Source organism: Somniosus microcephalus, chromosome 21, assembly GCF_052327205.1.
Source record: "Somniosus microcephalus isolate GS21.2 chromosome 21, FLI_Smic_1.0, whole genome shotgun sequence".
Taxonomy (NCBI): Eukaryota; Metazoa; Chordata; class Chondrichthyes; order Squaliformes; family Somniosidae; genus Somniosus; species Somniosus microcephalus.
In genome coordinates, this window is record NC_141007.1 from 19733179 (window position 1) to 19758890 (window position 25712).

Consider the following 25712-nt stretch of genomic DNA (forward strand, 5'->3'; position numbering starts at 1 on the left):
GACTTGGGAATAGACTGGTTGGCATTGAGGTGCAGAATGGGGAAACTGAGGGGGTGGGTGGGGTGGGGAGAGAGAGATTTGCGATAAACAAGAAACGGATAAATCTTAACAATCTAGGGATTTGGGGAGAGATTTCCTCTTCCCGCTATGTGTTAGTGACATTGTTAGTACAACGGGAAGAATTCCCCCGATTCCTATTTCCAGTAAAATCAGACTGTGTATTAGAGGGAATCTCTCCTCCACCCACCCTGTTGCCAAACATATCAATATTAAATTAGTTAATTGACTTTGTACAGAAAGCTCACTTGTAGTAAGTTTTGGAGCACCCTGTTCCTACTTGTTCCTACCTGTTTTAATGCGTTCCCTGTTCAGTATTAAAAGAACATTTCAGTGTAGAACTACGGACTGTTTGTCCCGTGTGTATATTCGGTTCGTTTACCTTCTGGAGGAGGATGGCAAATGGCCCAAGTATCCGGAATCCCCGAGCAAAGTATATGGAATTGCACCAGGCCAGGGTGATGGCGAGGGCCATGAAGAACCCCTCGGCACCTGCACTTGTCAGCCGTAGAATGAGAATCACTAGCACCAGGAACGCATAGCAGATGCTGTCGAGGGAAAGGGAGGAGGACAGAGGTTAAGTGATTGGGCAAAACTGCGGCAGATGGCGTTCAGCTTGGAGAAGTGTGAGGTCATCCACCTTAGACCTAAGAAGGATGGATCAGAGTATTTTCTAAATGGTAAGAAGCTGGGAACTGTGGATGAGCAGAGAGATTTCGGGGTCCAGGTACAGAAATCACTAAAAGCTAGCGGACGGGTACAAAAAATAATTTAAAAGGCTAATGGAATGTTGGCCTTTATCTCAAGGGAGCTGAACTACAAAGGGGAGGAAGTTATGTTACAGTTATATAACGCTTTGATCAGATCCCATCTGGACACTGTCTTCAGTTCTGGGCACCACACCTTAGGAAGGATAGATTGTCCTTGGAGAGGGTGCAACGCAGATTCACCAGAATGAAACATAGAAGATAGGAGTAGGCCATTCGGCCCCTCAAGCCTGCTCCGCCATTTAATGAGATCATGGCTGATCATCCAAATTCAGTACCCTGTCCCTGCTTTCTCCCCATATCCCTTGATCCCTTTAGCATTAAGAAATATATCTAACTCCTTCTTGAATATATTGTAACTCCTTCTTGAATATATTCAAGAAGGAGTTAGATATATTTATGAGGACATGTTACATAGACTAGGCTTGCATTCCCTCAAGTATAAAAGATTAAGGGGTGGTCTAATTGTGGTTTTTAAGATTAAAGGAGTTGATAGGGTAGATAGAGATCTGGTGGGAGAGTCCAAAACAAGGGGGCATAACATTAAAATTAGAGCTAGGCCGTTCGGGGGTGATGTCAGGAAGCACTTCTTCACACAAAGGGTAGTGGAAATCTGGAACTCTCTCCCCCAAAAAGCTGTTGAGGCTGGGGGGGTTCAATTGAAAATGTCAAAACTGAGATTGATAGATTTTTGTTAGGCGAGGGTATTAAGGGTCACGGAACCAAGGCGGGTAGATGGAGTTAAGATCCAGACCAGCCATGATCTAATTGTATGGCGCAACAGGCTCGAGGGGTTGAATGGTCTACTCCTGTTCCTATGTTCGCAAGAGAGAGAAATGGGAGTGAAAGACAGAGACAGAGATGGCGGAAAGAAAGAGGTGGGTGAGATAGAGGAAGGAAGAGAGTGAGGAGAGTGGAAAATGAGAGAGAAGGAAAGAGAACATAAGAAATAGGAGCAGGAGTCGGCCATTCGGCCCCTCGAGCCTGCTCCACCATTCAATAAGATCATGGCTGATCTTCTACCTCAACTCCACTTTCCTGCACTATCCCCATATCCCTTGATTCCCTTAATATCCAAAAATCTATCGATCTCTCTCTTGAATATACTCAATGACTGAGCCTCCACAGCCCTCTGGAGTAGAGAATTCCAAAGATCCACCACCCTCGGAGTGAAGAAATTTCTCCTCATCTCAGTCCTAAATGGCCGACCCCTTATTCTGAGACTGTGACCCCTGGTTCTAGACTCCCCAGCCAGGGGCAACAGTCTCCCTGCATCTACCCGGTCAAGCCCTGTAAGAGAGGCAAACAGCTACATAGAAAGCAAAAAGTGAAAGGCAGACTGTTATGTATTGTGTGTTCTATTGTGTGTTCTCCTCCCACCTGTGGTGGCGTTGTCACAGGAGATAAATTGTTGGGTATTCTCTCGGTTAAGTTTAGCTCTCTTTGTTCCGAACTTGCCAGAACTTCCTTTCCTTCCAATAAAGCACTTCATGTTTGAATCTCTGAGTTCTGAGTCCTAAATTGTGTCTAGGTAGAAAGGTACCGACACAACAAGTGGCAACGAGGAGCGGATGAATCTGCGTACGTTACGGGTACAGTGAGTAAACAGAAAATTTAATTTGAAACATGAGATGGCTACTATATTAGGAAACATCGGTGATTTTGATGAAAATGTGGAGCAATGGAGCGCCCATACGGAACGTTTTGACTATTTTGTATTGGCAAATGCAGTGGCAAATGAAAAGGTCGTGCCTACCTTTTTGAGTGTAATCGGGCCGAAGACTTTCAATTTACTTCGCAGCCTCGTGCAGCCAGATAAGCCAGGAACTAAAACATATAAGCAACTAGTGGAAATTCTTGGAGCACATTTTTCACCAAAACCTCTGGTTATTGCTGAGAGATTTAGATTTCACAAACGGAATCAAGAGGAGGGGGAATCAGTGATGATGTTTATTGCTGCTTTAAAAAGGTTGTCGGAACACTGCCAGTTCAAGGAGGTGCTGAATGACACCATTAGAGACAGACTTGTGTGTGGTCTGCAAAATGCAGCCACACTGAAGCGCCTTCTTACTGAGGACAACCTTACTCTTGAAAAGGCCATTGAAGTTAGTGTCTCCATGGAGATGGCGGAAAAGGAGGCTCACCAGTTGAGTTCAACAGGGAGAGTTCACAAGGTGTCATCTGAGCCTAAAGCTGCGCGGAACGGCACATGTTACCGTTGTGGGAAAACGGGCCATCACGCTAATGACTGCTGGTGTACGGAGCTGGAATGCCGAAATTGTGGCAAAAAGGGTCACATTGAACGCGCCTGTAGAGGTAAAAAAAGAACAGACAGAGCTGGGAAGCATGGAAGCAAAATGTCTGTATTTGGACAAGAGAGGAAAAAGAGTGTTCATTCAGTGCAGTATGATGGAACAAGCAAAACAGAGGGGAGCGACACCTCTGAGGAGGAAGAGGTGCATATACTGACGGTTGCAGGTGGTTCAAATGGCTACTGGGTGTCACCACTGGTGGAGGGACAATCAGTGCGGATGGAGGTGGACACAGGCGTGGCTGTGTCCCTTGTTTCAGACACTGTCTACAACAAAATGCTAAAGCATCTTACCCTTCAGCCAACAAACATTGTGCTAAAGACGTATACCGGCGAACCTGTGGCCATGAGAGGTGTCATTGAGGTGACAGTTAAATTGAACGGACAGACTGCAAAACTGCCACTATATGTGGTAAAGGGAAATTACCCATCGCTACTGGGACGTGCGTGGCTAGAGAAAATCACGCTGGACTGGCCTGCAGTCCGCAGGATGTCAAAAGGGGAATCAGGTCTGACTGCAGTGTTAAACAAACATGCAGAACTCTTCAATGGGGAACTTGGGAGCATGAAAAAGATCAGCGTGAGACTGGACATTAAACCTGACGGCAAGCCGAAGTTTCACAAAGCCCGACCTGTACCCTATGCAATTAGGCCAAAAGTTGAGGCTAACTTGGAGGCCTTAGTTGAGAATGGAGTCCTGGAGCCTGTGAGCATGAGCAAATGGGCCACACCCATTGTTCCTGTCCTGAAAAAGGATGGATCTGTTCGAATCTGCGGGGATTTTAAAGTGACTATTAACCCGGTGCTGTCTGTGGAACAGTACCCTCTTCCCCTCATTGATGATCTTTTTACGGGCCTGGCCGGAGGGCAAAAGTTCAGCAAAATAGACTTATGCCAGGCTTATCTACAAATGCATGTCAATGACAAATCAAAGGAGCTGCTGACAATTGTGACACACAAGGGGCTATACAGGTACTGCCGCCTTCCGTTTGGAATTACGTCGGCCCCTGCTCTATTCCAAAGGGCAATGGATCAGATTTTGAGTGGACTGCCAGGAGTCCAGTGCTACCTGGACGACATCCTTGTCACTGGGACAAATGAGGAGGATCATCTTCTGAACTTGGATGCGACACTACAACGACTGAAAGAGTACGGGCTCAGAGTTCGTAAAGACAAATGTGAATTCTTTCAGTCTTCAGTTGAGTACCTGGAGCATGTGATTGACACTACTGGCCTGCATAAGGCGCCGCCAAAGGTCAAGGCGATCGTGGAGGCCCCAGCACCCCAGAATGTGAGCCAGTTACGTTCATTTCTGGGGCTACTTAACTACTATGGGAAGTTTATTCCAGACTTAGCAACATTGCTGAAGCCGTTACATCAGTTGCTATGTCAAGGCAAAACATGGAAATGGACTGAACTGTGCAACGAAGCTTTCGCCCAAGCAAAGAAAGCATTGCTGAATTCAGAGGTCCTGACACACTTCGACCCAAAGCTACCCGTGCAGCTAGCATGTGATGCATCACCATATGGTGTGGGAGCAGTCATATCCCACATCATGCCTTCGGGTGAAGAGAAACCTATCGCCTTCGCATCACGCACCTTGAACAAGGCCGAGAGTAACTATGCACAGATCGAGCGCGAGGCCTTGGGAATCGTTTTTGGAATTCGAAAATTTCATCAGTACCTGTTTGGGAGAAGGTTCACACTCCTGATGGACCACCGTCCATTGACTTCAATCTTCGGGCCCCACACCGGAATTCCGTCTCTCGCTGCAAGCAGGATGCAAAGGTGGGCTTTACTGTTGTCAGGACACACATACGACATCAAATATCGCAAATCAGACTTGCACGGCAACGCAGACGGTCTCTCGAGGCTACCCTTGCCTGTTACTCCCCCAGAGCCTCGTCAGATAGACATCTTCTACTTTAGACAAGTGGAGGGAGCACCTGTCACTGCAGTTCAGGTGCGAAGGTACACCCGCAACGATCCAGTCCTGTCTGAGGTAATGGACGATGTCATTCAAGGGAGAGCGATAGGAGATTCTCCTAGTTTGAAACCTTACGTTTCAAAAAGAAATGAGCTCTCCGTCTAGGCAGGTTGTCTTCTTTGGGGATGCCGTGTCATCATTCCGCCACCCCTGAGGGAACCTATACTGCAACAACTTCATACAGGCCACAGTGGGATGGTTCGGATGAAGGAAATGGCAAGAAGCTACTTCTGGTGGCCAGGTCTTGATGGGAATATTGAGGAGAAAGCCAAAACATGTTCCCCATGTCAAAGGGTCCGGAATGTTCCACAGCTGGCAACCCTACACCCCTGGGATTGACCTGCAGAAGTGTGGCAGCGAGTACATGTGGACTTCGCCAGTCCTTTCGAAGGGAAGATGTTTATGGTGGTTGTGGACGCTCGTAGTAAGTGGCCGGAGGCCGCTGTGATGAGGTCTACCACGGCAGAGAAAACAATTGAGAAACTTGGTGAGATGTTCAGCCATTATGGCTCACCGGAACAACTCGTAAGTGACAATGGTCCACAATTTGTATCACAGGAGTTTGCAACCTTCCTGCATGCGAATGGTGTCCAACACATCAGGTCTGCGCCCTATCATCCCTCTACTAACGGCCAGGCAGAAAGGTTCGTGCAAACTTTGAAGCACGCCTTAAAGGCATCGCAAGGTCAGGGCTCAATCCACCAACGTCTGAACAGCTTCCTGTTGTCCTACAGGAACGAGCCGCATGCCACAACCAAAACTTCCCCCGCTTCGCTCATGATGAAGAGGCAGTTGCGGACAAGTTTTGACTTACTCAAACCTCCAAGGGCAGAGCAGGTTGTCCATCGTCAACAACAAGCTCAAGTTGAAAAGAGAGAGAAAAGAGCCAAGGAGAGACGGTTTCATCCGGGAGAGCACATCCTAGCTCGAAACTACAACACTGGACCGAAATGGGTTCCTGCTACGGTGATCGCGCAGACGGGCCCTGTGTCTTACACTGTTGAGACTGCTGAGGATGTCGTCTGGAGAAGACACACAGATCAACTGTTGCTAGGAGCAGAGACAGCCACAGAGGCTCCAACGGCTGGTTGGCCTGAACTGTTTCCGGATGATACTGCAAACCAGCATCCTTTGCCACAGTGCTCTTCTCCAACACAGGAAGTCAAAGAGACTGTTCCACCAGTGCAAACTCCTGACTTTCAACTGACACAGGCACCTTCTCCATCCAGGCCTGTGTCAATGCCTACTGCTGTGGAAGCCAGCGATGACCACCGGTATCCTGTCAGAGAGCGGCGGCCTCCAAGACGCTTGGATCTGTAGGCTTAGTGACTTACCCACAAGACTGGGGCAGAATAAACCCCAGGGTAAAGTCAGGGTTTGAGGCAGTCTACCTCTACCCTAGGTTAGTTGAGTGTATTGAAAGTAACTTACCTATTGAGGAATAATGTGGACCTTCCATTTCAGAGGGGAGGAAATGTTATGTATTGTGTGTTCTATTGTGTGTTCTCCTCCCACCTGTGGTGGCGCTGTCACAGGAGATAAATGGTTGGGTATTCTCTCGGTTAAGTTTAGCTCTCTTTGTTCGGAACTTGCCAGAACTTCCTTTCCTTCCAATAAAGCACTTCATGTTTGAATCTCTGTGTTCTGAGTCCTAAATTGTGTCTAGGTAGAAAGGTACCGACACAACACAGACAGAAAGGGAGATAAAGAAAAAGGGAGAGAGAAATAAATTTTACATTTTGCGATGGACAAAGAGAGAACAAAGGAATGAGGAACACACAAAAAGACAGAGAGAGAGAGGAGGAAAAAGACAAAGAGGAAGAGAAGAGGAGAAAGAGAGAGGCAGTAACAGATAGAGTCAGAAAAAGGGAGAAAGAGAGAAAGAGGAAGAAAGAGGTAAAACGCAGGAAGGACAGGGAGCAGGAGAGATAGGACAGAGAAGAAAAGACAAAGAGGAAGAAGGAGAGACAGAAAGTTTGATAACATGAAGTAGAGAGTGTTTACCGTAAGCAACAACAATTGAGAGGAAGAAAAAGAGTCCAAAACAGATTTAAAAATACAGACAGAATAAGAAGCAGTGAGAGACAGATGGTGAGTGAGAGCAGGAAGGCAAAATGGAAATGGCGTGGGGCGAGTCTTGCAATATTTTTGAGAGAGAGAATAACAACCAACACGAAACATAATGAAGGAGAGAAGGGAAAAGTTTGTGCAGCAACGTTGTAAAAGTGAAAAGAGCAGAAAAATAATGAGTAGGTTAAGGCAAAAAGAAAAAGAGAGAAATATATTTTGAATAAACCGCGACAATATTGGACTACTCAAAAAGCTAGCATTTCGGATGCTGCCTTGAAGGCTTAGTGAATAAGTGCGCTCAAACTGGATCATACAGACCAAGAAGGCCCCAGGCTTGATTCCCCTGGTCTGGGCTGAGTTCGGTGATCTTAAGCCAGGGCAGCCTCAATCTGAGATACCACAATCTGCCTCATTGCCCGTGGGTCGAGTTCCCATTCCTGCATGCTATCCAGTGCAGATGTTGGGTGAGGGCAGGTCAAGCTCAGATACGTTGCCCCCAACACCAACCTTTATATAACAAAGAAAAATGGCCCATGGTGTGGAGAGAGTGAAAAGGAAAAGGATCGGAAGTCCAGCCATAGTGGGGGAGCTCGGAGTAACCAAAACCTTGGTCAAAACGATGGGTTTTAAGAAAGCTTTTAAAGATGGGGAGAGGATAAGAGGCAGAAAGGTTTAGAGAGGGATCTCCATAGAGCGTGGGGCTGAGATGGCTGCAGACTCTTCCACCAATGGTGGGGCAGTGAAAGGGGGGATACACGGAAAGCAAGAATTAGAGGACAGTCCACAGAATCTTACAGCACGGAAGGGGGCCGTTCAGCCCATCGTGCCTGTGCCGGCTCTCTGAAAGAGCGGTCCCATTAGTCCCACTCCCCTACTGTTTTCACATAACTCTACAAATTTTTCCAGTATTTCTCCAATTTCCTTTTGAAAGTTCCGATTGACTCTGCTTCCACCGCCCTTTCAGGCTGCGCGTTCCAGATCACAACAACTCGCTGCGTAAAAAAAACTCCGCGTCTCCCCCCTGGTTAAATAGTCACCCAACACACACAGGAAGAATGGCCAGTTGAGGTACAACTGGTGACCATCTATAGGGGGTTGGAGGACATAGTGAATCAAGAGAGAAAACTGGAGGTCTAACTAACTACAACTAACATCACATTTAACTGGATTTAAAAAATCTATTGTCATTCTGCTCACATTATAACATGGAATGGGCCGCCAAGAACGGTTTTCCCAAAATATCCTGCTGTTCCATATCGCAAGATGTCAGCACTCTAGGAAGAGAAAAATAAAATCAGCAACTCACAAATATTTCTTGTAATCTAGGGGCCGATTTTCACTTTCAGCAATGTTGGAACGCTGGCAATAGCGGATGGGAAGTGTCAGCCGTGGTTCAGCAGCTCGCCCCTGAGTCAGAAGGTCGTGGGTTCATCTCTCACTCGAGAGACCTGACCCCATAATCAAGGCAAACACTCCAGTGCAGTGCTGAGGGAGCGCTGCACTGTCGGAGGTGCCGACTTTTGGACGAGACATTAAACCGAGGCCCCTGTCTGCCCTCTCGGGTGGACATAAAAGATTTCTTGGCACTATTTCGAAGAAGAGCAGGGGAGTTATCTCTGGTGTCCTGGCCAATATTTATCCCTCAACCAACATCACTAAAACATATAATCTGATCATTATCACACTGCTCTTTGTGGGACTTTGCTGTGTGCAAATTGGCTGTTGTGTTTCCTAGATTGCAACAGTGACCACACTTCAAAAAAAAAGTGCTTAATTGGTTGTAAAGCGCTTTGGGACGTCCTGAGCTATAGAAATGCAAGTTCTTTCTTTTCTTTTTTTGGGCCGTCCGTTATGCAACCCGCCTGGTTTTCCTTTGGAAAGTTGGGCATGGTGCACAACAGGCAGCTGAACCCCTACCGCCAGTTCCCCGGCACCGGCAAAAGTGAAAATCGGCCTCACCTCCCCACTTCCAATATCTCCATTCTTCATACATAAACAAATATTTTGCATTAACCAGCCTTCCGCAGCTCTGTGGGCAGATTGGAGAGCGGGCAACTGATGCATAGGCCTCCAATTTTCCACTGTCGAGGGTTCTTTCACTGGGGAGTGGCTTGAAGCCCATGTTGGGCATGGCTGGACTGGCTAATTCGGTTCTGCCTAAGGCTGAGATGCCTCCACTGATGGTTAACTGTCAGCTACAGGACAAAGTCCTATCCTATCAGTTATGTGTATATCACCCTGTTCTATCCATTCTCAGTTACTGTTGGCGATATTCATATCTGAATGTGACCTTCCTCCGTCCACCAGTTAATGCAAGTGTTAACCTGTTTATTTTAAAGGGGTTAGCACCTTTGCTAAGATAGTGGACAAAAGAATGTCCAGCGAAGGCATTGAACACTCATCACTAATACTAATTTCTAGGCTTATAGTGTCAGCAGAAGCACTTTGCACATTCCTTGCTTTCCAAGCCAATTCCTAATGGGTAGGTAGGAAGCTTACCGGTGCCTGCCCACCGCGGTTTTGGCCACTTAAAGGAATCCTTGCACACACTCGGGGTACCCAAGGGTGACACAATATGGTGCAACCCTGTAGAGACAGACTGCACTCCACATTGGATGAACAGAAACTTGACTTATGTGGATTTAATGGTACTTTAGCTGGAACATTTTTTATAGTGCGGTGACAGTTTCCATTCCTCTCACACATCCGGCTGAGCAAAAAAAATAATTCTTCCTTACTTCTATCATAAGGATGGCAATGGCTCCAAAGACAGAAATGATCTCCCCCACCAAGCGGATGTAATCTTCATTTGATACGTAGGACAGCTGGAATGAAGAGGCAGAGAGAGAGAGTTACACCCATTGCACTGGGATGGTTCAAAGGATCAATGGAAGTTAATGATTTTAATCCAGAAAGAACTTCCATTGCACTGTTTCACTGAGAGGCAATTAGTTCCTGTGCAAGCCATCGAGGCGGGGGAGAGGATAGTCCTTATGTACGGCCACATTGTGAAGAGTTCCTCCCTTCGGTACTTTCAGCGATATTTTAAGCAGGTTTGAAAAAAGCAAGAAATCTTCACAAATGCTCCCTTGACGTCATTGCATTGAGTTTAAGCAGACTTTGGTAAGTGGCAGAAAAAGTCTTTTAAGTGCATTTACTGAATTTTAGTGAGTAAAAAAGTGAATTATTTGAAGTAAGTTTAATTTTTCAGAGTAAATTAAGCTGTTGGGGAGTTGAAACCGGAAGTCGAATCCGGGTATAAAAAGGGGCGGGCTTAGTGCGGTAGCGCTGAGTGCGGTCGCATTGAGTGTAAGTAGAGTTTGGTAAGTGGCAGAGTTCGGGCAAGTGGGAGGTGAGGGGGTGCTTGTTGCTCTGTTTTGCTTCCCTCTCTCAGGCTAATCCAACACTGCGGACGTGGAGCAGTGAGACAATTCAACCGGACAGGTCCCCCAGACAGCTTCCACGAGGGAGGTTGGTGATCAGCTGGTTGGTAGGTTCTCTTCCTTCTCTTCTATACCTTTAAGTTGGTAAGTCCTATTAAATAGTGGTGTAATATTATCATCTATATTGGGGCAGAGGGTCTTCATAACTAATAATAAGAAATTTAATTAATTACACAGATATGGGTGAACATGTGATGTGTCACTGTTGCGAAATGTGGGAGCTGGTGGGCCCCATTGAGGCTCACGGTGATGACCTTTGCAATAAGTGTTTGCTGCTAGAGGAACTCAAGCTCCATGTTAAAGAGCTTGAGACCGAGTTTCAGACACTGCGACACATCAGGGAGGGGGAGAAGTTCCTGGACTCTATGTTTCAGGAGGTGGTCACACCTATGAAATTAATTACTGCAGATGTAGTCCGTGGTCAGGCACAGGACGGTGTGACTACGAGTGAGGAAGGTACAGGGATCCAGGATGTACTGTTGAAGGAGCCGCAGCCCTTGCTCTTGTCAAGCAGGATTGAGGTTCTTACTCCCTGTGAGGGCAGGAGCGGGGACTGCAGGGAGGATGAGCAACCTGGCCACAGCACCGTGGTACAGGGGGCCATTCAAGTGGAGGGAGTAAAAAGAAATGTTGTAGTGGTAGGGGATAGTATCATTAGGGAGATAGATAGGGTTCTCTGCAGTCAAGAGCGGGAGTCCTGAAGGCTGTGTTGCCTGCCCGGTGCCAGGGTTAAGGACATCTCTTCTGGGCTGGAAGGAAACTTGGAGTGGGAGGGGGAGGATCCAGTTGTCATGGTCCATGTTGGTACAAACGACGTAGATAGGACAAGGAAGAAAGTTCTGTTAAAGGAGTATGAGCAGCTAGGGGTCAAATTAAAAAACAGAACCTCAAGGGTAATAATCTCTGGGTTATTACCTGAGCCACACGCGAATTTGGCTAGGATAAATAAAATTAAAGAGTTAAATGCGTGGCTCAAAGACTGGTGTGGGAGAAATGGGTTTTGCTTCTTGGGACACTGGCACCAGTACTGGGACAGGAGGGAGCTGTTCCGTTGGGACGGACTCCACTTGGCCAGTGCTGGGACTAGAGTCCTGGCGAATCATATAACTAGGGCTGTAGAGAGGGCTTTAAACTAATTAGTGGGGGGGAGGTTTCTAGAGTGCAAATAACAGAAATTACAACGGAGAAGGTCATAGACTTAGGTAGGGGCAGAAGGTATGGAGTAAAAGGTAAAGTAGTAAAAGGGGAAAAAACAGGAACTAAGTGTCACAAAACATATTTGAAAGTTCTTTATCTGAATGCACGTAGCATTCGTAACAAAATGAATGAGTTAATGGCACAAATAACGACATATGGGTGTGATCTTGTGGCCATTACAGAAACATGGCTGCAGGGTGACCATGACTGGGAATTAAACATACCAGGTTATTTAACAATCAGGAAGGACAGGCAGGAAGGGAGGGGAGGTGGGGTGGCTATGTTAATAAAGGAAGGAATCACTATAATACAGAGAAATGATACTGGGTCAAAGGAGCAGGATAGTGAAACAGTTTGGGTAGAGATAAGGAATAATAAGGGGAAAAAAGCACTAGTGGGCGTGGTCTATAGGCCTCCGATCAGTTGCAACTCTGTTGGACGGAGTATTAATCAGGAAATAGTTGAGGCTTGTAATAAGGGAACAGCTATAATTATGGGGGATTTTAACTATCATATTAACTGGACAAATCAAATTGGGCAGAGCAGCCTTGAGGATGAGTTCATTGAGTGTATTAGGGATGGGTTTCTTGAGCAGTATGTAACTGAACCGACCAGGGGGCAAGCAACCTTAGACTTGGTCCTGTGTAATGAGACAGGATTAATTAAAAATGTCCTGGTAAAGGATCCCCTTGGAATGAGTGACCATAACATGGTTGAATTCCATATTCAAGTAGAGAGTGAGAAGGTTGGATCTCAAACAAGCGTGCTGAGCTTGAATAAAGGAGACTATGAAGGTATGAGAGCGAAATTGATTAGAGTGGACTGGGAAAATAGATTATAGGATAAGACGGTACATGATCAGTGGTGTACATTTAAGGAGTTATTTTACAACTTCCAAAAAAAATATATTCCACTGAGGAAAAAAGGGTATAAAAGAAAAAATAGCCATCCGTGGCTAAGTAAAGTAATTAAGGATAGTATCCGACTAAAAACAAGGGCATATAAGGTAGCCAAATCTAGTGGGAGAATAGAAGATTGGGAAGTCTTTAAAAGACAGCAAAAAATAACTAAAAGATTGATTAAGAAAGGGAAGATAGATTATGAAAGTAAATTAGCAAAAAATATAAAAACGGATAACAAAAGTTTCTATAGTTATATAAAAAGAAAAATGGTGGATAAAGTAAATGTTGGTCCCTTAGAGGATGAGACTGGGAAATTAATGGTGGGAAACATGGAGATGGCAAAAACGCTGAACAAATATTTTGTATCAGTCTTTACGGTAGAGGACACTAAGAATATCCCAACACTGGACAAACAGGGGGCTCTAGGGGGGAGGAGCTAAATACGATTAAAATCACTAAGGAAGTGGTACTTGGTAAAATAATGGGACTTAAGCCGGATAAATCCCCTGGACCTGATGGCTTACATCCTAGGGTCTTGAGGGAAGTGGCGGTAGGGATTGTGGATGTATTGGTAATAATTTTCCAAAACTCCCTGGACTCAGCAAAGGTCCCAGCAGATTGGAAAACTGCTAATGTAACACCCTTATTTAAAAAGGGTATTAGGCAGAAGGCTGGAAACTATAGACCTGTTAGCCTAACATCTGTGGTTGGTAAAATGTTAGAGTCCATTATTAAGGAGACAGTAACGGGACATTTGGATAAACATAATTTAATAGGACAAACTCAGCATGGTTTCATGAAGGGGAAGTCATGTTTGACAAATTTGCTTGAGTTCTTTGAGGAAGTAACATACAGGGTGGATAAAGGAGAACCAGTGGACGTAGTGTATTTAGACTTCCAAAAGGCATTTGACAAGATTATTGCTCAAGATAAAAAATCACGGGATTGGGGGTAATATTCTGGCGTGGGTGGAGAATTGGCTCTCTAACAGAAAGCAGAGAGTTGGGATAAACGGTTCATTCTCAGACTGGCAATCAGTAACTAGTGGTGTTCCGCAGGGGTCAGTGCTGGGTCCCCAACTCTTTACAATCTATATTAACGATTTGGAGGAGGGGACCGAGTGTAACATATCAAAGTTTGCAGATGATACAAAGATGGGAGGGAGAGTAGTGAGTGAGGAGGACATAAAAAACCTGCAAAGTGACATAGACAGGCTAAGTAAGTGGGCAGAGATTTGGCAGATGGAATACAATACTGGAAAGTGTGAGGTTATGCACTTTGGCAGGAAAAATCATAGAGCAAGTTACTATCTTAATGGCAAGAAACTGGAAAGTACTGTAGTACAAAGGGATCTGGGGGTCCTGGTGCACAAAACTCAAAAAGTTAGTATGCAGGTGCAGCAAGTGACCAAGAAGGCCAATGGAATGTTGGCTTTTATTGCAAGGGGGATAGAATATAAAAACAGGGAGGTATTGCTGCAGTTATACAAGGTATTGGTTAGACCGCACCTGGAATACTGCATACAGTTTTGGTGTCCATACTTAAGAAAAGACATACTTGCTCTCGAGTCAGTACAAAGAAGGTTCACTCGGTTAATCCCGGGGATGAGGGGGTGGTCATATGAGGAGAGGTTGAGTAGATTGGGACTCTACTCATTGGAGTTCAGAAGAATGAGAGGCGATCTTATTGAAACATATAAGATTGTGAAGGGGCTTGATCGGGTGGATGCGGTGAGGATGTTCCCAATGATGGGTGAAACTAGAACTAGGGGGCATAATCTTAAAATAAGGGGCTGCCCTTTCAAAACTGAGATGAGGAGAAACTTCTTCACTCAGAGGGTAGTAGGTTTGTGGAATTTGCTGCCCCAGAAAGCTGTGGAAGCTACATCACTAAATAAATTTAAAACAGAAATAGGTAGTTTCCTAGAAGTAAAGGGAATTAAGGGTTACAGGGAGCGGGCAGGAAATTGGACATGAGTCTAGGTTCGGAATGGTCATGGCCCTGTGGGTAGTGGAGCGGGCCCAGGGGCCGTGTAGCCTGGTTCTGCTCCTACTTCTTGTGTTCTAATTCTGTTAGATTTCAGGAGATGGTTTTATTCCTGTTCCTGGCTGGGGTGGAGATCACCTTTACAGAAGGTAAGTACTGTAGAAAATATAGGGACAGAGTGATCTCCTGGAAGAGTTTCGATCACCTAGATGGGTCAGAGAGGAATTTCCCAGATTTTTCTCCCAAATTGGCCATTGGGTTTTTTACCTCTCGGGAGATCACATGGGTTCGGGTGGGATGGAGAGTGATAGAAGATTTGAGGTTAGGATCAGATCAGCCATGATCTTATTGAATGGCGGAGCAGGCTCGATGGGCCGATTGGCCTACTCCTGCTCCTATTTCTTATGTTCTTATGTTCTTATGTCACTATGTATGATTCCCGCCTCAGCCACACTCTCCACACTAAACAGGCCAACAACTCTTTACAAATAGCACAAAGAGCAATTTTATACGAACATGCTAAGCGTTCGTATGACAACAGCACTCTACCATTCCAGTCACTTTGCTCATTCTGGTGGATTTCTCTATTCCCCCTATGTCAGTGCCTGAATACTCCCTAAATAAATGAGACACACGATTCCACGTCTACTGGTAGACAGCTACACATTGCAATTTTTAATGTTATCAATTAATGGTTCCCATTAACACTAGTGAAATGGCCAGCCCACAGTGTAGTAAAGTCTCGCTCCTCCTACCCCACCCCCTGACCCCAGCCCCACCCACACAGTCCATTAAATACCCTTAGGTCAATATAGAGCAGGTAAGCTGTACAATAAAGCTCCCACTATAATGATCCTCAAATACTGCCAGGTCAGTACAGCACAGGTTACATACAAAGTACTGTAAAGCTACATCTACACTGTCATGTCAAACGCTCCCAAGGTCAGGTAAAGCACAGGTTAGATACAGAGTACAGTCCCCTCTACACAGCCCCATCAAACACTCCGAGGGCAGGTACAGCATGGGTTAGATACAGAGTAAAGCTCCCTCTACACTGTCCCATCAAACACTCCCAGGGCAGGTACAGCACAGTTTAGATACAGAGTAAAGCTCCCTCTACACTGTCCCATCAAACACTCCGAGGGCAGGTACAGCACAGTTTAGATACAGAGTAAAGCTCCCTCTACACTGTCCCATCAAAGACTCCGAGGGCAGGTACAGCATGGTTTAGATACAGAGTAAAGCTCCCTCTACACAGCCCCATCAAACACTCCGAGGGCAGGTACAGCACGGTTTAGATACAGAGTAAAGCTCCCTCTACACTGTCCCATCAAACACTCCCAGGGCAGGTACAGCACGGGTTAGATACAGAGTACAGTCCCCTCTACACAGCCCCATCAAACACTCCGAGGGCAGGTACAGCACGGTTTAGATACAGAGTAAAGCTCCCTCTACACTGTCCCATCAAACACTCCCAGGGCAGGTACAGCACGGGTTAGATACAGAGTAAAGCTCCCTCTACACTGTCCCATCAAACACTCCCAGGGCAGGTAGAGCACGGGTTAGATACAGAGTACAGTTCCCTCTACACTGTCCCATCAAACACTCCCAGGGCAGGTACAGCACGGGTTAGATACAGAGTAAAGCTCCCTCTACACTGTCCCATCAAACACTCCCAGGGCAGGTACAGCACGTCTTAGATACAGAATAAAGCTCCCTCTACACAGCCGCATCAAACACTCCCAGGGCAGGTACAGCATGGGTTAGATACAGAGTACAGTTCCCTCTACACTGTCCCATCAAACACTCCCAGGGCAGGTACAGCACGGGTTAGATACAGAGTAAAGCTCCCTCTACACTGTCCCATCAAACACTCCCAGGGCAGGTACAGCACGTCTTAGATACAGAGTAAAGCTCCCTCTACACAGCCCCATCAAACACTCCCAGGGCAGGTACAGCACGGGTTAGATACAGAGTAAAGCTCCCTCTGCACTGTCCCATCAAACACTCCCAGGGCAGGTACAGCACGGGTTAGATACAGAGTAAAGCTCCCTCTACACAGCCCCATCAAACACTCCCAGGGCAGGTACAGCACGGGTTAGATACAGAGTAAAGCTCCCTCTACACAGCCCCATCAAACACTCCCAGGGCAGGTACAGCACGGGTTAGATACAGAGTAAAGCTCCATCTACACAGTCCCATCAAACACTCCCAGGGCAGGTAGTGTGGGTGAGACGACTACCCCACCGATGCTCTTCCATTTGCAGGTGCACTGTGTTCGTTTCCACTTGAGACCCTGTTGCTTGTTGATATCAAGCTAGTTTGTCCTGCTAAACATTGCTACAGTCCAGTGACCTGATAATTTGCATGAATTTTTGGATTATTCTCTTAAGTCCCTTGTCATTAATTTAAAAAATCCTAGCAGGAGTGTACACCTCTGCCCTCCCCCACCCCAGAGGAAGCTAGTCCATGTAAATCACACAATCTAGCCTGGAGATAATGAGGGTGGTCCCATTGCACTGAATGTCCACTCCAGGGTGGAGATAGCCCAGCTGACTCACCCTTAGTAGACAAGCAGTTACTGACCTTCAAACCCAGGTGCCAGAAGTGATAGAGTGGGTCAACCAAACTGCACCACACTGTCCCTTTAATTCGATTTCCACTTGAGAAAAGACAGCACTTGAGAAATATGACACTCAACAGGTAATTCTCAGAGTTGGCAGTCCCAGCTCATCTATTCATGCCCTGATTTCTGATATGTGGCCCCATGGGTGAGGCTCCCTGCTGGGAGTGCAACGCCCAGGGATTCCCCCCTGGTCCAAACAGCCATAGTAGCTGGTAACACTCCACCATTGGCACATGTTTACGGTACTAACATTTAATGGCGCCTCTTCCAAAATCTGTGTGTCTCTAGGGTCTGTGACATTGTCACGCCGTGGTATGAGAGGTCGAAAGATGCAGCAGGAGGTGAATATGATGATGTAAATGAAGTAGAAGAAGGCGAGGGTTCGGAAATAATATTTTCCATACGTGTTCCACTTGAAATGGATCAGTGTTTTGATCGCAGGGAGGTCGAGAATTTTCAAGGCCTGCAGAAACAGAACGAAGCAGAAACACTCAGCGTTTAACCTTTACTCAGACACCCTCAGAGGCTTGTTTCTGTCTGCAACTCCTTGACTCACCTCAACCTCATTACTGCACACAACCAGATCAAGAACAGAGTGGTCATCGTCCCAGGAATCAATCTCAGAGAGATCGTAGAAGGTGGCGGAGATAGATTTGAAAAACCATTGAACGTGATGTTTTCTCTTTCTCATCAAATGTTGAAACAGCTGCAAAATATTATATAAATCCACCATGTTAGCTACTGCCATTCTATAATATGTCTGATTGGGAATGGGACAGTATGTTACGAGACTAAGTATAGATGGTCATCTACTCCACAGGACAAGATGTGCTGCTCAAGGGATAGTGGCCCAGATATTCCGATCGCAGGCCTCCCACGGGCGGAGGACTGCGATCTGGAAAAATCTGCACCCTGACCTGAGGGCTCCCGGGAGGCGCAGAGTTCCGCTGCTGGGCCTCTCCAAACTGCGGGTGTGCAGGGCCCACGTATCCCAGAGGCGCAGGTAGTTCGCAGCATCCCTGGGATCACGTGGGCCATGGGGAGCCAATCAGAGAAGGGAGTCTCCCTTCATACACTTGACAGGAAGACCTGTCAAATATGTGAATGGAGATCACCCCCAAAAACATAGTAAAACTTCAAATACATTTTTTTTTAAATCACACTTTTAAAATGACTTGAAATTACATAAATTAACTATTTTAAACAAAAATGTAAATTTTTGAAAAGAATAATTAAAGTTTTTAACGGAGCTAAAAATAAACTTACCTTTCTTTAAAGTATTTTTAAATAATAAATCAGTGGGAAATTTTTTTTTTTTTAATTTTTTCAACTCTTATCCTGGTAAAAGCAGGCCTTACGCCCGGCCTTACGCCTGCTTTTTACCAGGCGCAAGAATTGTAAGTGTTTTCTGCGGGCGGAGGGTCTCCAAAAAGCGGAACTATCCGCCCGCAGAGGCCCTGCTCCCGGGCAGCCGGAGGATCTGTCAAGAGCTTTCTTGACAGATCGGAAATGCTGGTTTTCAGCGCATGCACAGTACATGCCTGAAACCGGCATTTCCGATGTCCCTACAGGTGGGTACACAGCACGTACCCACCCATAGGGATTGGAATGTATGGCCCAGTGTCTGTGGAGGTCAGAAATACAGGGATGAGTAGTGAAGATGTGAAGGTGGGTGAACAGTCAGAAGTTTTTCAGATTACAGAATCTTCAGTCAGCAATTTCCATTAGGAGATAAAGAGAGTAGGGTAGAATCCGTGATAGAGTGGAATACACATGGTCAACTAAAAAAAGAACCTTACATTATGATCACAGGATGCACCAAAGCACTTCACAGCCAAATAAGTACTTTTGAAGTGTAGTCACTATTGAAATATAGGAAAACAGCAGCCAATTTGTGCACAGCAAGGTCCCACAAACAGCACTGAGATAAATGACCAGATAATCTATTTTAGTGATGTTGGTTGAGGGATAAATATTGGTCAGGACAACTCCTCAGCTCTCCTTCGAAAAGTGCCATTGGATCTTTTACGTCCGGTTGAGAGGGCAGATAATGCCTGGGTTTAACGTCTCATCTGCAATACGGCACGCCTGACAGTGCAGCACTCCCTTAGTACTGCACTAGAGTGCCAGCATAGTTTATGTGCCCAAGTCTCATGGAGTTGGTTTTGAATACACAACCTTCGAATTCAGAGGCAAGAATGCTACTGCTGAACCACAGCTAACACCAATGGAAGGAAGTGGCTTAATGGGCCGAATAGCCTCTTTTCACACCACACGTTCTGCTGCTATTATGTTCTCAATCAGTCAGAGCGATTGAATAGATGTGAGCTTATCCTGTTTGTATTCAGATTCGCTGGTCACTAGTAGCCACAAGTGTGGTCACAAACACATGCAGATGGGAGACCAGCCCTCTGCATTTCCCTACTTCCCCAACCCTTCCATCATCAATCTGTAGTGGCTAGCACTGAATTCCAAGGACAGGTGTTGGTTTTATAGAAGAATTTTTAGGAACACAGAATGGACATTAGGCTCAACAAAACCACCCTTGTTTAACAGACTAGCCCTGTCCATCCATCTTCTCAGCGTGGGCTCGAACTTCCTGCTGGTGAAAAATTCTGCTTCTGAGCTCCGGATGTTTGCCAGAACACATTCCATGAAGGCGTGCACCACCAGCCCAGGAATGCAGTCCATTAGTGTTAGTGGTTACTGTTATGTTCATTAATAACTAGACATTCTTATTATGAACACAGCTAGCTTTTGCTAGACCTTTTATTGAGCACATGTGGACTAGGTACTGTATCTGTGGAGGCTTCCATCTTGACTGCTGCCTTGCAGGTAGCCTAGTGCCTCATGGGTAATGTAGTCTTAATATCATACAGCTGGGTAGTGTAGTCTTATACATACAGCTATATACAGCTCTACGGCTCCACCTAGTGTCCACTATAGAATGACATGTTATTGATCATTACATCCCCCTTTCTTTGAGGTTTAACAAAATCAATATCAATCAACTTTCAAGAAAACAATAAAGATAATATCAGTAACACTTTTGTTAGTGCTCTATAAACATAAACATTTTCAAAACAGTCAACACATTTTCAAAGCTTTACATTGTACTCAAAGATTAAGTCTATCAGGCTCTTTTACTTCACGTGTGGATCTTCTCAACACGGGTAAGTCTGATGTGTCTTCATGAGATTGTTCTGGCGGTGAATGACAAGATGCAGTTGCAGCATTGTCATCAATCTGCTCTTGTATAGATCGAGGTCTCCTTGCGATCTTTGCTTGGAGAGGGTTTCAGTGTTTCCTTCACTCTTCATGCCATAACTCTCAATGTAGTCAATGCACTCTCGAAAAACTGCTGGCAGCTGGATCCCATCATACAGCATAGTCCTCTCAGCAGCCTCGGCTAATGGAACACCAAAGATTGGCCTGAGGGAAGAAGGAGTATCCACCGGAACTGCTTCCTGCTCTGGTGCAGGCTTCTTCTTTTTCTTTTTCTCTTTCCACTGCTTAACAACATCTGCTGCAGTTATATCTTTGGACTTTTTCTCCTTGTGTTTTTCCTCTTTGTGCTTTTCTTCCTTTGGCTTCTCTTTGACCTTGAAGTCTTTTTCTTTCTTCTTGGAGAAACTAGGCTTTTTGAAGACATGGATACCCTTTGGCCTTTTCATCCTTGATGGGCTCTCTGCTTCATCACCTGAGTCATCTGGTCTGCTTATGTCACAGTTTATACGGTAGACTCTCTTGACCAGTTCTAAGTCTTCACAAGCTTTGTCACCTAGTATCGAATCAAGTCTTTCAGCCACAACACAAAACATGAGATGATGCACTTTGTCTTTGACTGTCACTTTAAGTCCGCATACACCTAAGCTATCTATTTTCTGTCCATTATAGTCCTTCAGTAGTACTGACTTTTTCTGTATTTTGGGCTTTTCTTTCATATTGTTAATGTCACTCATACTGATTAAGTTTGCTTTTGCCCCAGTGTCCAGTTTCAATGTAACTAATGCTCCATTTATCTGCAGTGGGATCATCCATTTGTCCTCTTTTACTGCATTAACTTTATGTTCAGCATTGTCTATTTCTGAGGGCTGCACATTTTCTGTATCTTTTTTGATATCGTCACATGACACCATTCCTACAAAAAATGTCTCACTTAAATCAGTGTCCTCAATCACATTAATTCGTTGCCCTTTTGTCGTTTTTACTTTTGAAAAGCATTGTTTGGCAAAGTGATTCTTTCCATTACACTTTGTGCACATTTTTCCAAACGCTGGGCATTGTCTTAACTGGTGTTTGTAACCACAGCATTTACAATTAAAAATTTCATCCTCCAATTGCTGTTCATTTCTGTTCTGCTCATGTTTCTTCCCCTTGTAGGACATAGCACCGACAGCAGCATTATCACTCATTACATTCGCATCATTATTGATTTCACTGAAAGTCTTCACGTGCTTTCGAGCTAGCTCGCTGGCTTGGCATATTTTCACTGCATTTTCCAAATTTAGTTCGGTTTCTCTCAACAGACGTTCCCTGACTTTTTTATCATGAATACCAAACACAATCTGGTCACGAATCATGGATGCTTTGAGCTCAGAGAAATTACATGTCTGTGCTTTCAGTTTCAGATCAGTTATAAAGCTATCAAAAGTCTCATTTTGTTGCTGTGTCCGAGAACGGAAGATGTATCTTTCATAGGTCTCATTCTTTTTGGGAGAGCAATGTGCATCAAATTTTTTTAGCACATCTTCTAATTTTTCTGTTTTCCACTGGATTAAATACAAATGTATTAAATACCTCTATCGCCTGTGGGCCTGCAACCGTAAGCAACAATGCTATCTTCCTTGCGTCTGGCTTCGTACCGAATCCGATGGCTGCAATGTAGAGTTCGAATTGTTGTTTAAAAATCCGCCAATTGTAGTCAACATTTCCCTCAAGATTCAAACGCTCTGGTGGCTTCAAATTCTCCATGTCGCTTTTCACAATTTTCAGCAGATCTTCACCACCCTGGTACCATGTTATGTTCATTAATAACTAGACATTCTTATTATGAACACAGCTAGCTTTTGCTAGACCTTCTATTGAGCACATGTGGACTAGGTACTATATCTGTGGAGGCTTCCATCTTGACTGCTGCCTTGTGGGTAGCCTAGTGCCTAATGGGTAATGTAGTCTTAATATTATACAGCTGGGTAGTGTAGTCTTATACATACAGCTATATACTGCTCTACGGCTCCACCTAGTGTCCACTATAGAATGACATGTTATTGATCGTTACAGTTACCTTCTCCTCCTTCGAGCACCTCACCTTCTTCCACCCCTCCTGCTTCTACTTTAAAATCCACGTTCACCACTGCACCACCGCTCCCACGTTGTCACCTTCCTTCCCTGCTTCTGCACTCAGTGACTCCCCATTATTGGTGATTTCAATCTCCATCTCAACTCCCCTCGCCCTTTCTCCTCTGATTTCACTGACTTCCTATACTCCCTAAACATCGTCCTCCATATAAACACTCCTACCCATTGTCACGACCACCCCCTCGATGTTGCCATTGTGGTTAAGTAGTTTCTCCACTCCCATGATCTCGATCAGACAAGGCCGTCTCTGACCATTTCCTTGCATTCCCCACCACCCACATCCCCAACCTCCATCCAACCCCAATTACTTCTGCATCCACCCCAGGAAACGATCTCTCCCGAAGTCACTTACTATTCCATTTTCACATTCCCAACTGCCTAGCCTTTGTCGCTGCATTCAACACGATACTTCTGCAACTGTTATCTGCTCAACCACTCCCAGACCTCTACTTTTGAAGCCTCATCACCAGTAAAACCTTTACTCTCTCCCATCCTGATTGTTCCCTCTGGTACAGCCCTCATTTTCACTCTCTCAAGTCCAAGGGGCACAGACTTGAGCATGTGTCGTGTACAACTGGTTCAGCCATCCATCATTATATCTGGCTGGATCACATCAAGCACTATCGAGCATCACTTTCATCTACCAAAACCATTCACAACTCCAGGATCATCCTGAAAAGTTGATAATCTCCGGCTTCTGTTCTCCACAACAAACCAGCTCCTTAAAACTCTCTCCCCTTCCACCTCAACCCTCACTTCAAATAATAAATGTGAGAACTTTCAGGATTTCTTTGTTACTAACATTGTGGCCATCTATTTAGCTGCCTTTGCTGCTGCCCCTCCTTCCCATTGCCCACCGAGCCCAACCTTCCCCCCGGCTTCCTGCTGCACTAGTCCTAATCTTTCTCCAGTTTATTTCCTTTCGCATGATCTATTTGTGTTCCTCTAATCCATGACACCCACTTCCTGCTCCCTTGACCCCATTCCTACTAAACTGCTGACCATCCGACTTCTCTTCCTGGCCCACGTGTTAGCTGATCCTGTTAACGGTTCCCTCTCCTCAGGTACTGTCCCCCTCCACTTCAAATCTACCGTCATCACCTGCTCCTCAAAAAAAACACCCTTGACCCCTCCATCCTTGCAAACTACCACTCCATCTCCAACCTCCCTTTCCTCTCCAAAGTTCTTGAACGTGTTGTCACCTCCCAAATCCGCGCCCATCTTTCCCGCAAATCCATGTTTGATTCCCTCCAATCAGAATTCTGCTCTTGCCATAGCACTGAAACAAACCTTATCAATATCACAGAAGACATCATCTGTGACTGTGACTGTGGTGCAGTATAACTCTTCATCTTCCTCAACCTCATAGCAGCCTTTGACATGCTCGATCACACTATTCTCCTCCAATGCCTCTCCTCCACTGTCCAGCTCAGTAGAATTGCCAGAACATCACCAGCAATATCTTCTCTCCCTGAACTCACACCATTACCTCTGGAGTCCTCCAAGGAGCTATCCTTGGCCCTCTCCTTTTCCTCATCTACATGATGCCTCTTGACAACGTCATCCAAAGACATGGGGTCAGCTTCTATGTCTACACTGACAACACCAAGCTCTACCTATCCGCCACATCTCTCGCTCTTTCCACTGTCTCTGTGTTGTCAGGCTGCATACCTGACATCCAATCTTAGATGGGCCACAATTTCCTCCACTCAAACATTGGGAAGATCAAAGCCATCTTCTTCAACACCCGCCATAAACTCTGTACTCTTGTTACTGATTTCATCCCCTCCCCGGCCATTGTCTCAGGCTGTACCAGACTACTCGTAACCTCGGCGCCCTATTTGACCTCCAGCTGAGCTTTCAATCCCATAACTTCGGCATCACAAAGACCACCTACTTCCACCTCTGTAATATCGCCCGTCTCAGCCTACCCGGTGCTGAACCCTCATCTGTGCCTTTCTCATCTCCAAACTTCACTATTCCAACAGAAAACACTGGAAAAACTCAGCAGGCCAGGCAGCATCCGTGGAGAGAGAAACAGAGTTAACGTTTCAGGTCGATGACCTCTCATCAGACAAAAGGTCTTCGACCTGAAACGTTAACTCTGTTTCTCTCTCCATGGATGCTGCCTAGTCTGCTGAGTGTTTCCAGCATTTTCTGTTGTTATTTCAGATTTCCAGCGTCCGCAGTATTTTGCTACTGTATTCATTATTCCAATGTTCTCCTGGCCGACCTCCCAACCTCCACCCTCCATAAATTTCAGTTCATCCAAAACTCTGCTGCCCGTGTACTACTCACCCATTACCCATACCTCAGCTGGCATTTGCTCTGAGTCCCTCAATGCTTAAATTTAAATTTCTCAACCTTATGTCCAAATCCCTTCATCCCCTCCCTATCTCTGTAACCGCTCCAGCACTACACCCCCCGCCACCCCCCCGCCACCACCCCCCCGCATTCCTCCAACTCTTGTGCACATTCCCCCCTTCCCAATACCATTGGCGGCCATACTTTCAAATGTCCAGGCCGCACGCTTTGGAACTCCCTCGCTAAACCTCATCTGCCTCACTCTCTTCCTTTAAGACCCTCTTTAAGACCCTCTTTAAAACCCACCTCCTTGGCCAAGCTTTTGGTCAACCCTCTTAATGTATTCTTCTTTGGCTCGGCATCCATTTTCTCTATGAAATGCTTTGGGACATTTATCTACATTACAAGGTGGTTGTTGTTTTGCTGTTGGTGGTGATGATGCTATGGACTAGGGTTACACAGTTTCCTGATCTGCTCTCCTGCAATTTGCGGGAGTGCAGGAGCAGAATTTTTATCCCGTCACTGGGTGTGGTATTCTTCTTTCCACTATCTTACTTGCTGGCATTAAAAATGGCAGACAAACACCTTTTAGCATTCATCTGCTAATATCGCCAACAGCCTTACACTCCTTAATCCCTTCTGACTCCAAATATACATCTGTTTGCCTATCCAACCCACTGATATATTGGTCCAGGTGGATG

General features: G+C 45.6%; 1 protein-coding gene across 1 annotated transcript in view; it reads right to left on the bottom strand.

The window, feature by feature from the left end:
• Positions 1-25712, bottom strand: part of LOC147102640 (transient receptor potential cation channel subfamily V member 6-like) — a 124206-nt gene that overhangs the window by 21952 nt on the left and 76542 nt on the right. Inside the window, exons 7-11 of the mRNA XM_085964055.1 lie at positions 17903-18052; positions 17597-17809; positions 9931-10017; positions 8390-8466; positions 440-605 (exon numbers count right to left, since the gene is read on the bottom strand). Coding sequence (XP_085820181.1) covers positions 440-605; positions 8390-8466; positions 9931-10017; positions 17597-17809; positions 17903-18052 — 693 coding nt within the window. The remainder of the gene's footprint in view (positions 1-439; positions 606-8389; positions 8467-9930; positions 10018-17596; positions 17810-17902; positions 18053-25712) is intronic.